The sequence below is a fragment of the Cnephaeus nilssonii genome (genome assembly GCF_951640355.1).
Source record: "Cnephaeus nilssonii genome assembly, chromosome: X".
NCBI classification, from domain to species: domain Eukaryota; kingdom Metazoa; phylum Chordata; class Mammalia; order Chiroptera; family Vespertilionidae; genus Cnephaeus; species Cnephaeus nilssonii.
The window spans coordinates 126485515-126502890 of record NC_137071.1 but is presented as its reverse complement, the minus strand read 5'-3'; the positions used below and the strand labels follow the sequence as shown (position 1 = coordinate 126502890).

The following is a 17376-nucleotide window of genomic DNA, read 5'->3' as shown; positions in this document are numbered from 1 at the left end:
CGTCACCCGTGCGTGGCTCCCCATTGGCTGGCTGATACACCTGTCTGCGTCTCACGCCTACGGCCTCCGTGAGCTGGACCCCCTCCCCGCCCCCCGCGCGGGCCTTCCCATTGGCTGCCCGCCCCTTCAGGCCCGGCCCCCGCCGGTCCCGCCGCCGGTGCCGTCGGTGCCGCCGCCGATATGGCGCGCACGGCCCCTGTGGAGCCCCCGCTGCGGCCTCCTGCGCCCCCCTCGCCGGCCGCGGGTGAGCCCCGCACCTCTGTCGAGGCAGCGGCGGCCCCGCGGAGGGTGCTGTTTGCCGACGAGGCCCTGGGGCTGCCGCTGGCGCAGCTGCGCTGCTACCGGCCGTGGGGCGGGCCCGGGGCGGGCAAGATGGCGGAGGTGGCCGGGCAAGATGGCGACGGCGGCGGGGCCGACGAGGACGACGATGGCGAGGATGGGGATGAAGGGGAGGAGGAGGAGGAAGAGGAGGCTTGCCCGGAGCCCTCGCCACTGTGCCCCGTCCCCGCCGGCGGGGGGTTTTACGTGGTGCCCACATTTTCGCTGCCGCCTGCGCTGGGCCGTCTGGAGCGCTTGGGGCGCGTCATGGTGGAGCTGGAGGCGCTGCTGCCGCCTCCCGGAGCGGTCCCCGGGGGTTCCGGGGTGTGGGTGCCTGGGGGGCGCCCGCCGGTGTTGCGCGGGTTGGTGCGCGTGCTGAACCGCTCCTTCGAGAAGGCGGTGCACGTGCGGGCCTCACACGACGGCTGGGCTTCCTTCTGCGACCACCCAGCGCGCTACGTCCCGCGCAGCCCGCCCGTGGCAGGAACGGGAGGACCAGGAGCCGGAGACCCCCTCCTGGATCCAGGCCTTGGCCTGGTGTCCGGCCAGGTGTACGCCTCCTCGCCCGACGACGGTGGCCGCACTGACCGCTTTGCCTTCCAGCTGCCCTTTGCGGAGGGCGCGGGCGATGGGGCGCGCCTGGACTTCGTGGTGCGCTATGAGACCCCCGAGGGCATTTTCTGGGCCAACAACCACGGCCGCAACTACACGGTTCTGCTCCGGATCTCACCCGCTCCCTCACCCACTGACGCTGAAGGGCTGCCCCAGCAGCAGCAGCTGCCGCAGCTGGAGCCACAGCCCGAGTGCCAGGGTACCGTGGAGGCTGAGGCCAGGCAGCTGAAGAGCTGCATGAAGCCGGTGAGGCGCAGGTAATGTCTGCCAGCGCCGCCTCCGCCAACCAACGCAGGGCTGTGTCTAGGATGGAGGACAAGCATCCTGATCCAGGAAGCCCTCAGGCCTGCTCTCCAGGACAGGGAGGAGGGCACATTCAGTCAGTTAGCCAAAGAGTAATGGAGGCCAAACATGTGCTAGGCTCTGCGTTACTGGGGTTTTAGTCATTCATTCATTGAATTCTACTGTAAAGCCCTCAACAAGACAGACATCTTTCCTGCCCTCAAGGATCATACAGGCTCCTATGGGAGACAGTTGGGAAAAAACAACAAATGAGCAGATGAGAAACATAGGGAGCTGTTGAGGGGAAAGTAAAATTGAGTAAGGGGAGAAAGTTTGGGAGGGAATATCTGGTTTAGCCAGGGTGTTCAGGGAAGAAGGCCTTTGAGGAGCTGAGTCCTGGATGATGTTAAGTAGAATTATGCGGAGATATGGAGGAAGAGAGTTTGTAGAAAAGGAAACAGGGAGGACTTGAATGAGGAGGTGCCATTTAAACTGAGTCCTGGATGATCAAGAGGGGCGGTTACGCCCACGTATGGGAGCAGAGGTGTTCTAGGCAGAGAGGACAGCAAGTGCAAAAGTCCTGAGGTGGGAATGAGCTTGGTGGGAAGGATAGGCAGTGTTAGAGTGGAGAGAACTGCAGTGACATGGTAGTGTGGGGGGTGGGGGGTGGGGAAGCTGATCCCTATTTGACAGAGCAGGGAACCAGAGTTCCAGAGCTGAGCAATTGGTTAAGGAAGTGATGGCGCCTGGCTTCTCCATTTTGGCCATGACTAACCTTGAAGCCTGTGCACTCTCTTTACTGTTATGCTCTACTAGTCTGAGGTCTGCAGGGGTGAGTGGCCGACCCCATGCTCTCACAGGGAAGCAATGGCTCTGGCAGAGGCAGAATCAGACGGGCCTGTACCTGAAGCTCTTGTCCTGTGTTTTTGCCATAACACCTGTGACTATTCAGGGCCCGGGAGAAAGAACCAGTGAACCCCAGGAGGCCCCGAGACAAGATTCTCCTAGGTTTTTTTTTTTCTGTCAGCTTAGTTTTTCAAGGGTAGCAGATGGGCCTGATTCTTTTTGGGGCTCACCTCAGTCTAGTATGGCATAGGCAGATTCTCCATGCATGGGAAACACATTTCCCTGGTCGCGAGAGGACTGGGAATGGGAATGGGAAAGGGCTTTTTGGACCTTGTATATGTTGGATCAGAAGCCTCTGGCTGTGGCAAGATGTTTGTGATCCTGGCCAGGCCTTAGGCCGCGAGTGGTTCAGAATGGCCTAACTCAGTTGGTGGGCAGATGTGCCTTGGGGACTTGAGCCAGCAGGCAGGCACCCACTTACTGACCTGTGAGCCCCATAGTAACCTGAGGCTTAGTCTAAGGGGGCAGGCAACATGGCTTTCTTTACAGTGTGAAGAGCGTGGATTCTGGCATCAAGTGCCTAGGTTCAGGTCCCAGATCTGCCATCTATATTGGCCTTGTAACCTTGGCCAACTGCATTATGCCTCAGTACCCTCATCTGTTAAACAGATAATCATAATACCTACTTCAGAGGAGACGAGCAAAAGCCCTCAGCCCCTAGCCTGGCTCATAGCAGTGCCATATAGGTGTTAGCCAGTGTTAGTACTTAGGGAGTCACCCATACAGTTCTGTGGATTCTCTTCCCAAACGCTGCTCCTGCCTGTCGCCAGCTGTGTGACCTTGCCTCAGTTTTCTCATCTGCTTAAGGGGAATGACAGTCACTTTGTGTGGTTGGATTGGACGCAGCAAACATGGGTAAGGTAACCGAAGCATGGTGGTAGCTGCAAAAGATAACAGTGGCTGGCATGTTCTGATATCTGTGCTAAGAGCTTCGAGTCTGTTCTCTCCTGAGTCCTGCTGTGCATGCATGCTGTGTGCTAGAGGTGCTCTGATGATCCCCATTTAATAGAGGGGGAAAGAGGTAGCTCAGGGAGTAAGCCCGCTTGCTCAAGTTCGCTCAGTGAGTGACAGGACCAAGGAGGAGATGCTAGGGGAAGTTTATTATTTTTTAAAAGAATCGTTTATTGATTTTTAGAGTGAGAGAAAGGGAGAAGAGAGAAACATTGATGTAACATTGATTGGCTGCCTCCTGCATGTCCCCCCCCCCCCCCAGCCCCCTGGGGATTGAGCCTGCAACCCAGGCATGTGCCCAGACCAGGAATCAAATGAACAACCTTTCGGTGCATGGACGATGCTCAACCAACTGAGCCAGCCACACTGGCCAGGGCATAGGAGCAATTTTTTTAAATAGCTCCTTCTTGAAGGCCTGATAAGATTCAGGACAAATTCTGAATTTTGCTCCAGTATGTTATTTATGCTTTGCTCTTCCTTTTTTTTCTTTTCTTTATTGAGTGATAGCTACATAAAGTGGACTGATCTTAAGTACAGGGCTCAATGGATTTTTACCTATCTATGCCCTTATGTAGCCATCATCCAGATCCAAGATATTGAGCTATTTGTGTCCCAGAATCACCTTTTCCTAAGACGTCATTCCAGCCGGCTGTCGTGGGAGCCGGTCTGTAAGACGCAACAGTTTGGATAAATGGAGTTTGCTCATTTTAGAGTGTGAAAGAAGGGAACAGAGAAATCAGAAGCTTGCAGGGCCAATGTGGGTGGAGAAGGTGTTTTTCTTTTAAAATACATGGGTGGTTTTAAGGAGAAATTGAAGCAGCCCGTTCAGACAATTGTTTTGATATCTGGCCCCAGGTCTGTGGTTCCTAACATGACTTGTGATATTATTTTAAGTGGGCAGATGGCTTTTTGATAGCTTCTTTATCTTTTGATCTTAGCTCTTGCAAAGGGGAGGTTGGTGCTCATTGCAAGATCAGCGATAAGATTTTCTTTTTAGGTTGGTGGTTTTCTTGGCGAGTACATTTCAACTTATTATTGTTTTAAAACCTGTGTGCTGCCGGTGACTTGGAGCGCTGTTGAAGAACAGCTGCCCCCTGAGACCCAGCCCTCTTGGAAATGATGGAGGATCTCAGGAGGTAGCCTTAACCTGCTGGGTCCCTGTTGTATAGGTCTTTCCATTCAGGCAGTGTTGGCTGTAGGCCCACTGTGCACCGGGTGCAGCCACATCTGGTGCAAGCATGGGAAAAATCGATGGTAGCCAAAGGGATACCACTTAGAAACTGAAAAAGGCTGCATTCCCTGAGTTGCTAGATCAGGCTTTTGATAAACCGTAGGCTTAGAGATGATCCATCAGCAAGCATTTATTGAAGGCCTACTATGTGCTGGGCACAGTGCTAGTTTCAAACAGGGAAAAAGACACAGACTGGCACCGAGATGTCAGAGGGCTGGCGGTGGAACCGGGTGGAAAGGGACAGGTCCAGAGGGCTTGTCATTTGAAACCTGGCCGAGGTCTATGCACTTGGCTATTTGCATGCAGTGTCATCTAATCCTTTCAACGTTCCTGGCGAGATAGACTGTTTTATCCCCTTTTCCCAGATGAGCAAACTGAGGTTCCCAGAGTCCAACGTCCCAGGGCTGGTGTGGAGAGGAGCCCTCCTGGTCCACCTTGATTTAACACCCTTAGGAGCTATCCTATTCCTCTTAAAAACAGAGACCAAGGAAGCCTAAGCGTGGCCTTCAGGCATCCCCTGCCCTCTCCCCCAGTCTGGCCTCCGTGGCCACTAGTCTCACCTCATACCGTCCTCTGCCTTCTGAGCTATCGCCATGGTTTTCCCAAGGTGCCTTGCCCCTTCCTGCCTCAGGGCCTCTGCCCATCCTGTTTCCATCACCAGGAATGTTGGTGCTGTGCCCCTTGCAGTCTCCTCGTTTTGATACTTCAGTTCTAAGAGTGCTTCCTCCGGAAAGCCTGTTCGTTCCAACTTCTTCAGGCCCTGGTTTTCCCATAGCACCCATCAGCCAAGCAGGCAAGCCCTGTTAGGGAATGTTGTATAGTGGAGCAGATGAGCATCATCACAAATTCAGGATCATTTCCCACCCTGCCTGGCAGTGCTATTGTTCGGATCCATTTTTGTCTCCTCCCTGATGTGATTCTTTCAAATTCTTTACCTTGAGACTTTACTTCCTGCTTCAAAAAACCAAATAGAAGCCATAAGACTGGAACTCCCCATGCCTGCGCTCTGACTTCTCTCTTTTGTGTTATGGGGGAGGAGGGGGTCCTATCTTCCCTCAGGCCAGTTCTTGCACTCATGCTCTGGGTTCCGTTTTCTTCCATTTGCTCCAGAACCTGACATAATCAGTTTCTCTTTCTCTCCCAGCAGCTTTTCACTGCTCTCCTCACCTGGTCCTCTATCAGCTGTTACACATGCCAGTATCTCTACTGTCTTAATATGTCCTTTGATCCCACCTCTGTCCACACTGCTGCTGGCCAGTACCTAAATCACGCTCCCCTTCATTGCCGACCCCCCTCTAAAGAGTTGCTTGCACTTGTTTTCCCACGTTCTTTGCCCCCCTGCATCTATCAGATTCCGTAGGTGGGTTTTTGGTTTTCTTGAAGTGGTTGAGCACTCCTACTTAGAACACTTTCTTCCCTTGCCTTGGATGCTTTTCCTCTTAACTCCCTGGCGCTTCTCTTTGTCCTTGCCCTTTCTTTTAGCCTCATATGTTCACACTTGGTGTCTCCACTTACCTGATGTCCCAAAGATGCCGCAAACTCCCCTTGTTCGAGATTGAATCCATTACTTCCCGCACAGTGCTCTGAGCAGTTTCTCACTCTTCTCCCCTCCCTTGCTTGTTTTCCTTCTAAACATCCTAAGCTCTCCCTGACCTGTAGTCTGGGCCAGGGTCCCCTTGTTCTAGCACATTCTTTCCTTTTCTGAAGGAAATGACCTCAGTTTGTGGTTAGACCTTCATTCGGGGATTATTGGATGACCCTCTCTGCCCTGCTAGACTGTAAGCTCCATGAGGGGTAGGGACATGGTCTGCTTTTATTTACTTCTGTATTCCTGCAGGGCCTGCCACGGTGCCTGGCACTTAACAGGTGCTCAATAAATGTTTGTTGAAAGAATGAGTGTGAGTTTTTTTTTATGTCTTCACAGTAAATTGTAAGCTTCCTAGTGGGGTTTGCTCACCATCGTGTCTCCAGGATCTGTCACTGGGCGGGTGCACAGTAGGGCCTCAATTAATTTTCAGGCGCATCTGTAGCTGAAAGGATGGGAGCCCAATCTACTTATCGAGTTGGCAGCCTTAGGGGAAACCAGATCAGTCCTAGTTGAAACAAAATGGGTCAGGGGTCATCTTAGTTGTTGGGAGGGTGAGAACTTAGTGTGAAAGTGGACCTCTTTTCATCCACAGAAAACTGGTAGGAAGTCATAGCTAAGGCTACATGCTACGAAAAGTGGCAGAATGGGGCAGTCCTGCTCTAGTGGCCCAGTTTTTAACTGCTGTATCAGGTGAGGTGACATGTTTTACCAGCTGGGAAATGGTGGGCAAGTTACTCTCCTTTTCAAAGCCTCAGTTTCCCTCCGTGGGAAAGTGGAGAGGATTACTATTAAGCACTTTATAGACAATGTCCTCATCGTTCTTCAGTCCAGCTCTCTGAGGTAGGTATTACTATTATTCCCTCTTCACAGATGAAGAAACTGAGGCATAGAGAGGTTCAGTAACACAGCTGGTTGGTGCAGACTGGGTTCATTCCAAATGACATGTCATGGCCCTTTGTTGAGTTGTGATATCAATTTACTGGATTCCAACCAACACTTAAAAAATAGTATAGGAAATAATCAGTGCATCACAACATACTAAAGGTAAGTTGTTTCTCAGTTATATGTATGTATATATATTTACATATGCATACAGTGTGCTGGACTATGATGTACAATGTGTTTCTTTGGGTCACGGCCAGATGAATGAAGTTACTGCTGTAAAAGAAGCTCATAGCACACAAAAAAAACTGCTGTCCTCTCTCCACCCCACTGGATTGTCCCCAAGTCCCAGGTTGACACTGACACAGACTAGCTGGGAAAGAGAGCAGTGCCCCACATAACTTGGTGGCTTTCGCAGCCGTGTTCAAACCCTGTGCTTTTCAGAAAGCAGATGGCTCAGGGTGACAGATTCCAAGTATAACAGGGCAGGTTTCTGAATTCTGAAGCCACCTGTGCCCCACCTCCCCCGCACCTCCTCCCTGATAGTCAGCCTTATCTTCAGGTTGAGCTGGGGTCTGCTGAGTTTCCCTTTTGGGTTTCAGTGCGTGACCCACTTTGGGCTGACCAAGTTCTTTGAAAACATGAGCGGTGGGGGTGCTCACGAAGGACTTGGGCGGTGGTGATGCCAGCGATGTGACTGCTCTGAAAGTCTGCTTTGCTCTTTCCCATGGTGGCTGTCAGCCCTCGCTCGCTCGCTCACTCTGCCTGGAGATTCACTTTTTTTGTTCTGTCTTGGCTGGCCTAGGCTGGGGCTGATGGCACCTCTTTCTGAAATCTCTCCCCCCGCCCCCGCTGGTTTCTCTGGATGCCATCTGAGGTCAGTGGCCATTGAATTTCCTGATGGCGGGAAGAATTTTCACACCCAGGAGACTGGCGTGCAGGCCCCTTCTAGGCTATTCTGTCTTGACTAGTTCTCGAGAGCAGCCAAAGGATGCGTGTCCAAGATGTCCCTAGGCCTGTGTGTTCCAGCCCACTATTGCCGGTTGCCCTTGAGGAGACCACCAAGTGGCATTTGTGGGGCTGGTGCCAAAAGAGTGGGTTTCCTTCTCAAAAATTAGTAAGCACACTGGAAGTACAGTTTTGTTCTTATTCTCTTCCCTCTCCATTTTTCTAGGAACCCTCTTCTCTGTTACTGATTAGTGAGGCTCTGTCACTTCATTTCTCTCACCGGCCGCCTTTTGATTAAAGTCATAGCTGCCCTCAAATGTTTACTGTGAAAGACAGTTCTGGATATTTAGATTTTCCTTTTTTCTTTTTAAGTTCACAGTCTCAAACACTATTAAAAATGGAGCCCTCTTTGGATGTTATCAGTGTGGTGTGTAGTTAGTGAATGTAGAGACACGGTTCCTTGAGCCTCAGTTTCCATGTTTGTAAAAAGGGAAGGGTGTGGCCTTGAGGGACAGATGTGAAGGTTTTCAAATGACTTGGTGTTATCAGTGAAAAGGGCCTGAGGTGGAGGAGGTGAACAATAGATGTGACTTTTGCTTTCATCTCTGATTTTGGAGGTAGGGAGTGACCTGTATACTTTTGCTGACTTCATGGATCGTGGGGCTGGCTGAATGGTTTGACCTGAATTCTGTATGTTGCCCCTCTTCTCACCCTCCTCAGTTATGGAAGAGATGCTCTAGGGGCTGAAGGATTTGTTTTGTATTTGCTTTTGCTCTCCTTTCTTCAACTGAACTGTGGATTTATTTTCCTGTTGGTTGTCTGTGTCCTGAATTCCCCTTTGCTCCCCCTCTCCCCCGCCCCCACCCCGCCCGCTTCTCTCACATGCATCTAAGGACTCTGGAGTGCTTTTACAAGCCTGGTTTTGTGTATGTTAGCTCTGGGCCAGATGATAGGGGACAACTTGCCTAGTTCCTGTCCCTTCCTGTCTGTCTGTGGGTCTTCTTGAAGAAGCTTGCTTTGTAAGATCCTAGGAAGATGACATTTTCTTTAATGAAGGACTGACTACACCAGCAAAAGAAGTTCTCAGAAGTCGTGTCAGGCCACAAATCCAAAGACCTGGATTTTAGAGCCACTGGCAGGACCAAGCCCGTTTGCTCCCAAGCCCCCTTTCTTATTCGGGATGGGCAGGAGTTGATTGCTGGGCTTTTGGCGTTACCCACTCCAGGCCCTGTAGTACAGTGGAACCTCAGTTCTCAAACTTAATTCATTCCAGAAAGCTGTTCAAAAACTGAATCATTTTTCCCCATTAGAAATAATGTAAATTGAATTAATCCATTCCAGACCCCCAAATGATTACCTGTTTTAACCTTTCTTGTATACAGTACATGTTTAATATACTGCTTGTTCTATAAACACTTTATTTATTTTTAAAAATATATTTTATTGATTTTCACAGAGAGGAAGGGAGAGGGATAGAGAGTTAGAAACATCGATGAGAGAGAAACATCAATCAGCTGCCTCCTGCACACCTCCCACTGGGGATGTGCCTGCAACCAAGGTACATGCCCTTGACCAGGAATCGAACCTGAGACCTTTCAGTCCGCAGGCCGACACTCTATCCACTGAGCCAAACCGGTTAGGGCCTATAAACACTTGAAAAACAAAAAGGACATGAAATGTAAATGAAAATTTAACAAAAAGGAAATGAAAAAAACAGTAAAAAATGAAAATTTAATAATGATAAGCGGCAACAAAAGCAAAAAAAAAAAAAAACCCACAAAATTATTCACAGCACAATTTCCTGAGATGTTAATAATGTGAGGTTTAGCGGTAAACTGACTCATACTTATGCATTCTCTCCTTTGTTTGTCGCCTGAGAGATGCATGGCTGATCATACAGGTATCAGCATGAAAGGGTTGTGGGGTTGAGAAACGAATTGCTTGAGATGGGGAGACGTTTGAGAACCGAGGTTTGACTGTATTCTCATCCAAAGACCTCTGGCGGGACACGTGAGCCCTAGTTCCTGGAGAAAGACACACATTCCTTCCGGAGCTTCCAGACTCTAGATCCATATATATGGTTCACGCTTTCCCCTAGGGTGCTAATAAAAAGTTTTTTGCAGCCACTTCTCTGTCTGGTAGTTTCCTAGCCACATGTCCCATGAAGGCAGGGAAGCTGGGAATGAATAGGTGGGTGAAAGGCAGGTTTTTAAAAAAAGACTGAATGAAGGAGGAGGTAGGGATTTTGTCTATTGTTGCCGTCTCCCTTGATCTACTCCTGGAAAGGATTGGAGATGGGGTTGGGGTAAGACCCTGGTCTACCTCACCCAAGTAGCAACAGTTTGCTGGTTGAGAGGTTTTGATCCTCACTGCTGACCTTGAGCCATGTACTCAGCTTCTATTTCATCATCTGTAAGATGATGATAATACTGCCTATTTCGGAGGATTAAACGTACCTATCTCATGGGTTGCTGTGAGGATTTAATTTATACTATATGTGCCTAACACCATAGTAACTACTGTATTTGGGTCAGCTAGTGATATTCTGTTTCTGTAAAGGTAATTGATTACGTGTTTTAAAAAAATTGCAGTCATTTTCAGAAATGTCAACATCATCAAATTACCTCTAGGAAGCGAAAGGTCTGAGCAATTGCCTCAGCTCCTGTCAGATTTCTGTACATGTTTTAGCTAATGCTTCCCTCACTGCCTTAATCTGTAAGCACTTGATACTCATATGAGAACAGTGATTTCCCCATGAGCCCTGTGACCTCACACCTGGCAGGGACTGGCTGAAATACAGCTGGCTTATGCCACTCAGACCTTGGGGTCCGATTTGCCTGGTGAAGGAAGATCAAGACCAACAAACATCTACGGTTGATTCAGCCCCCGTTCTGTACCAGGCCTGGCGTCTGGCTTGATGTCCTCATTTCTCTTGACTGCCCTGTGCTTGGTGTGCACATCCTGGATACCCTGTGCTGTATTTTAAGGTGAGGGGGTGAGGCTCAGGGAGGTTAGGTGCCTTGCTAGGCTGTTAGGGCAATGGGAGGAGGGTTGGCAGTGGGACCCAGGCCTCTACGACCCCAGGTTACTTCCTTTTTTTGCTGACCTCTCTCCTGGTCACCAGTCACTTTCTCTCTTTTGCTGCTTCCGGTGCCCCTTAGTCCTCACCTGCTCTTTCTTGGAAAAGATGGGTTTCTGCATAGCTAGGAAGATATCCTAAAGAAATGGTCCAAGTTGCTCATAAAGCTATAGGCAACGGTTTCTGCTGAAGCCTGCTTTGTGAGTGTAACATGGAAGAAGCAACTAGCTGCTCAGTAGGACGGGAATGGGTACATGCCTTATGGCAAGCCCATATGATGAGAGTAGTAAGCAGCTATTTCAAATGTTTACAGACGTATTGAATGGCGCTTCTTACTGTTAAATGGACGAAGCCAGTGCAACATTTTATCTGCAAAATCTAAACACTTTTCATAGAATGTCTGGAATTAAATTTTCCAAAATGGTAATGGTGGTTGCCTCTGGCTAATGTGGCACTTTTTATTGCTTTATGCTTCCCTGTATTTTGTAAATTTTTTACATGGAGTGTGTAGGGCTTTTATAATCAGGGGATGGAAGGAGGCAGCAGAAGAGAGAACAGCAGCTGTCAGGTGAGGGTGGCCACCACAGAGGCTCAGAAGTGGCTGGTGGATGGCAGAACTGGCTTCTCAGGCCTCAGATCCATGTGTTCTCTCCTCTGCCCCACAGGCCTAACGAGGAAGAGCTGAGGATGAAGAGCTCGGATGATAATACCCCTGCTGTGGGTAAGCAATTGGCAGGTGGTAGGAGTTTTAGCTTATATTGTCATTTTTTTTCCTTCCTCCCCCTTTCCTTTCTATACAAATTAAGAGGCACCTCTAGCTTAGACTGTCACAGAAAACTTCAGAGGCAAAACTGCCTATTAGCTAGGACAGATTTTCTTAACCAAACCAGGCCTGCTTGTAAGCCTGCCTCACCCCAATGCTGCCCTTTTCTTCTCTCCAGCAGATCATCTTGATGTCCAGGAGTCAGTGGGTCCCCTGGTGGCTCCCACTCCTCTCCGTCCATGGCCACAGATGACACATCAGGTAAGCAGGCCCTGGAAGCTGCTGGGAAGACAGCCCAATGGGAGGCTGGGTGGTGGAGCTGACTTGCTCTGGGTCCACCCTAGGTTGGAGGGAGATCCCCCAAATCGTAACCTGATGGTGGAGGGGTAGAATGCAGTTTTTTTTTTTTTTACCTCGGCTTATCTTAATGTCAGTCGGTAACTTAGCAAATGTTTATTGAATGCTTGGTCTGTGCAAAGCACTGTTAGGGAATATGGTAGTGACCAGCAATGATGTCTTCCTGGGGCTTACTTACATTTTAGTGGTGTGAGACATAACAGAATAATAGATAAATATATAGTGTTTTGGATGATGAGATAGGATGAGTGCTAAGGGGAAAAAAAGGGATAAGGAGAGAGAGAGAGGAAAGGAGGAAGGAAGGGAGGGAGAGAGAGAGAACGGGACAGGGAGGGGACAAGTTTGCAACTTTAGATTTTAGAGTGGCTAGGGAAGTGAGATTTGAGCAAAGATGTGAAGAAGGTGAGAGTGAGCCACGTGGATAACTAGGGAAGGACATCCCAGGCAAGTGCAAAGTCCTAGAGCAGGGCAATGACTAATGTGTGTGAGGAACAGCGAGGAACAGTGAATGAGGAGGAGCAGGGGGAGGTGAGGTTGGAGAGCTGACAGGGACAGATTGTATAGGGCCTCATGGGCCATGGAGGGTCACCAGCTGAGAAGGGCCATGACCTGACCTAGGATTTAACAGGCTCCCTCTGGCTGCTGTGAGGGAAATAGACTGTAGGGGTGAGGCAGAAGCAGGGGGACTGTGAAGAGGAGGCAACTGCAGTGGTCCAGGTGAGCGATGGCGGTGCTGACAGCGGGGTGGAGAAACTCTGGAGATGTCTGTTAATGTGTGTGTTAACTTTTTATTATAACTTTTTTCAAGTATAAGTAGAGACTAGTATAATGAACCCACATATACCCATTACCCAGCTTCAACAAACTTCAACACATGTCCATTCCTACTTTTTTACACCCCACCTCTTCCCTCCCCTCCTATTCTCTGTGGAATTATTTTGGGGGGAAATCTAGACATTATCCCATCCATAAATACTTCAGTTTGTATCTCATAAAATTAATAACTCTTAAAAATACACAGTGCCATCATCACACTTCAGAAAATTAACAACAGCTCCTTAGTGTCATTGAATATTTGGTTAATGTTCAAATTTCCTTAGCTCATAAGTTTTTAGGATCCAAAAAGGTCAACACATTGCATTTGGTTGATGGATCCTTTTAGATTTTTAAATCTCCCTCACTTTTGTTGCAATTTGTTCAAGAAACCTTGTTTGTCCTGTAGAATTTCTCACAGCATGGATTTGGCTGATTGCATCCATGTGGAAATACAGTTCTTACTCAATTTTTAGGTAGATGCTCAACCACTGAGCAACACCGGTTGGGCTTTTACTCAATTGTTATTAATTTATTAATTCTATGTAATTATTTGGATCTATTAAATTTAATCAATTTATTAAACTATTACTTTTAAAAATATATATTTTTATTGATTTCAGAGAGGAAGGGAGAGGGAGAGGGAGAGATAGAAACATCAATGATAAGAGAGAATCATTGATCGGGTGCCTCCTGCACAACCCCCACTGGGGATTGAGCCTACAACCCGGGCATGTGCCCTTGACTGGAATCAAAACCAGGACCCTTCAGTCCACAGGCCGACACTCTATCTACTGAGCCAAATTGGCTAGGGCTAAACTATTACTTTTATTAAATTAATTTATTAAATACAAATATATTATTATTAAAGTAATTTAAATAGAATTGATTCTGTTTAATTCTCTTATTTCCCCTTTGTTTATTGGCCAGAATTTTTTTCTAAGGAAAAACTTTCTCACATCAACTGTCTGGCTACCTTGACAGTGTATAATGTGAAGGTATATAGTTTGTATTAAAAAAGCTATATAAATACTTGATTTTTCCCTTCTTATTTACCAATTTTCAGAAGAAATCAACTTCTTCAAAGGTGACAAAATAAAGGATTTTTGGTTTTGGTATATCATTATTAACTCATGAATTTTAAACATATTTGATGAGTTTCAATCCATTGCCCTTATTATTATTATTTTTTTGATGCTTACATTGAACTGCCGCTGGCCAGTGGAAGCTTATTTAGATTGGTGCCACAGTCCTTTTGACACATACCCGTCATTCTTTGAGCACTTCTTCACATTATGGGACTTTACCTGCCCCAAACCTGGAAATAGCCATTTATTTAAGGAGCCCTAATTCCTTTTAGTGGAGAATGCTATTTAGATCTGGGGACTAGCCGAAACCGGTTTGGCTCAGTGGATAGAGCGTCAGCCTGCGGACTGAAAGGTCCCAGGTTCGATTTCGGTCAAGGGCATGTACCTTGGTTGCGGGCACATCCCCAGTAGGGGGTGTGCAGGAGGCAGCTGATAGATGTTTCTCTCTTCTCGATGTTTCTAACTCTATCTCTCTCTCTTCCTCTCTGTAAAAAAATCAATAAAATATATTTTTAAAAAAATAGATCTGGGGACTAGGTATGCCCGTTGCTACTAGATTGGTCATTGTTTCTAGGCCTTGTCAAAAGATAGAGCTAGGAAATAATTTTTTAAAGAAAAATTACAAACATTCATGTGAATGTTCTGGATATGTTTTGGAGGCCAACCAGCAGTATTCACTTCAGCTATATGATCTGGAGGAAGCCTCCTTTACTTCATCTGATTTTGTTATTTTAATAAATGACATAGTCTGGAATTTAGAGAATTATAGAAGGCCCTTTAAGGAGTTTTTATTTAGAAGTACCTGTGGGTCTGGGTGTGGGCTGTTACCAGTTTTCACTGCTTGTTCCATCCCCTCCTCTACTTCATTTCCTTCCATTTCTCCCCCACCCCAGGTTTCTGAAGTTACAGTGACTGGCAGACTCACAGAGGAAGGTGACATCCCCAGCAACAGTGCATCTGTGGCTTTCACAGAGGTCCACCAGACACCAGCCATCAGGATCCCCCCCTCCTCCTTTCTCTGTGGCCTGGGTGGCTCACCCAGGGACCAGGCCTCAGGGCCTGATGCAAGTGATGGGGCAGCTGGGCCTCTCCTGGAACAGGCTGCGTGGGAAGTATCCAGCGAGAATGGAGGGGGCCGAAAGGAGCCCATGGTAGGGGCTATTATGGACGAGCCCCCCAGGGGTTTGGAGGCCATGAGTGGGTTGGAGGAGCTGCTCAGCGAGGACTCCATTGACCAGGAGCTGGAGCAGCTCTACCTGTCCCACCTGAGCCGCCTTCGGGCTGCTGTGGCTGCAGGTGGGGCGGGAAATGGCGGGGAGGGCTCCACAGATGGGGGGGTGTCTCCTAGCCATCCCCTGGGCATATTCACGGACCGCGACCTGATCTTGAAGTGGCCTGGCCCTGAGCGGGCCCTGAACAGTGCCCTGGCGGAAGAGATCACACTGCACTATGCCCGGCTGGGGCGTGGTGTGGAGCTTATCAAGGACACTGAGGACCCTGATGAGGAGGGGGAGGGCGAAGATGGGCTCTCCACGATACCCTCCAGTCCAGAAGGGGGCACCCCCAAGGAATCGCCTCCAGAAATCCTCTCTGGGGCCCATTCTGTGGTAGCCACTATGGGAGATGTGTGGCTCCCATGGGCAGGGGGCTTGGCATGTGACAGCCCTGTGGTTCTGGGTCCAGAGGGGCAGTTCAATGGGGCGCCAGAGAAGGGGGTGCGCAAGGACACTGACTCTTTGCACATGAATAGGGTGATATCTGGGGTGCCTGGGTTCCCAGGAGGGACAGAAGCCCGGATGGAGTCCACTGAATGGGCAGACAGCTTGGTTTCGGTGTCTGGCAAGGAGCCAGCTGTTTCAGGCCCGCAGGGTCAAAATCTCACCCTCCTTGGCATTTCAGGGGCTGAAATCTGTCCTTCCAGCCTGGCCAGGTGCCATGTGAGTTTCCAGGATGAAGAGGGTTCAGGCCTAAACCTTGAGTCCCCAAAGAGGTCTCCCACCTTAGCAGCCCCTGCAGAATGTGTGTGTGTTTTGTCTCCCCAGCTCTGGGGGCCCTTGACCCAGACTCTGGGGGTCCTGGCTGGCCTGGTAGTGGTCCCTGTGGCTCTGAACAGTGGTATGTCCCTCCTGGTGCTTGCGCTGTGCCTCTCTCTGGTCTGGTTCTCGTAGGAGCTGCTTGTGGGACCAGCAATAACAAGTGTCCCCCTCTCTGGGGTCTGGGGAGGGGCAGCCCCTACACCGTCCCCAGAGGGTTCAGATGGGATGTGTGGCCTGTACAGTGAGTGGACCCTTTACTTCTGAGAATGCTTGACTGCAGAGAGGCCTCCCGTCCCTGAGCTCTCCAGTCAGCACAGGGCTCCTGTGGTGATACCAGTGGAGAGGAACAGGGGACGGGTGGATAGCGGAAATGAGAACTTGCAGAATGGCAGTGGGCATGTCCTCCTTTCCCCCTCCCACCCCCCTGAGCCTGTATTTATTTTTGTATAATTCTCTGGATGAGGGAGAGTGGTCGTGAGCTGGTCTTGGGGCACAATTACCCAGAGATATATTTATTAACAGCCAACCTGTGCAACCTGCTGGAGCTTTATTTTTAATTTAATTTATATAGAGTACCTATTATTATATGCCACAATAGAGCTCTATGAGAAATGATGTGTCTTGCTGTGCAGTGTTCTCCTGTTCGGGAATGAGTGTGCAAGGTGATCATATGGGAGTGTCATAGTGGGGAGTGGCATGTGGAATGTGAGGCGTGGTCATGCCTGCTGCTGCTGCTTCTGCTTCAACATGCCGTTGAGGACCTGTGTTGTCTCACCCTATTGTCCTAATACATGTGGTCTGGTGGTCTTTGGGGGACAGGTCCTTTGGTCATTTCCACATTCTGTCAGGGAGGGAGGAAGAGTGGCAGCCACATGAGGGTTTGATGTCACACATGTGGTTGCAGTAGTGGATGTGGTCAGCTGTGGATGTGGGGCTATTGGTTGTGAATCAGCCACAAGATTTTGAAGTTACTTAAAAAAAACAGCCTTTGACACCAGCAGGGAGACCCTATGGTCCCCAAGATTGGGAAGGCTTCAGAAAGGACAAAGGAGTTAATGTACTGTGAAAAATTCATACCAGAGTTGCTGTCCACAGACATTGTATTTCTAACTCAAAACAGGAAACGCAGAAGCTTTGAAACAATGGCTAGATATATTTACAACATGCAATTTAAAAACTCTGCAGAGCAAAATAAAACACCATATATTTATTTACTTTCCTTCACAGCAAAACTTTATACTAGCTTTTCTTTAGTTATTCTCCTCCGGGGCTCCAGGGCTTTTCTGAAACTGCCCCAATCAGACTTTTTGCCCAAGTACTTCAGCAAAAGTGCCGTTCACTGGTTGTTATGTCAATGGTCCAGTTTCAGACCTCATCTTACTTGACCTACTGGCAGCGTTTGACACAGTTGATCATCTCAACCTTGGAAATCCTTTCTTCATTTGGTTTCCAGGACACCACATTCGCCAATTTTTCCCCTTTGCTCACCAGCCATTCTTCTAGAACAGTTCTTGGCACATAG

General features: G+C 48.9%; 1 protein-coding gene across 3 annotated transcripts; it reads left to right on the top strand.

The window, feature by feature from the left end:
- Positions 1 to 180: 180 nt before the first annotated feature.
- Positions 181 to 16435, top strand: PPP1R3F (protein phosphatase 1 regulatory subunit 3F; the record flags this gene model as incomplete). Of its 3 annotated transcripts, none has more annotated exons than XM_079765830.1 (4): positions 181 to 1187; positions 11463 to 11518; positions 11742 to 11821; positions 14712 to 16435. In XM_079765830.1, 4 exons carry the CDS (start codon positions 181 to 183, stop codon positions 15984 to 15986), a joined length of 2418 nt encoding a protein of 805 aa, XP_079621956.1. In that variant the 3' UTR covers positions 15987 to 16435. The 3 variants fall into 3 exon arrangements, with proteins under 3 accessions (XP_079621956.1, XP_079621955.1, XP_079621957.1); XM_079765829.1 differs by having other exon boundaries at positions 11739 to 11821; XM_079765831.1 differs by lacking the exon at positions 181 to 1187 and adding an exon at positions 9381 to 10705 and having other exon boundaries at positions 11739 to 11821.
- Positions 16436 to 17376: the final 941 nt, after the last annotated feature.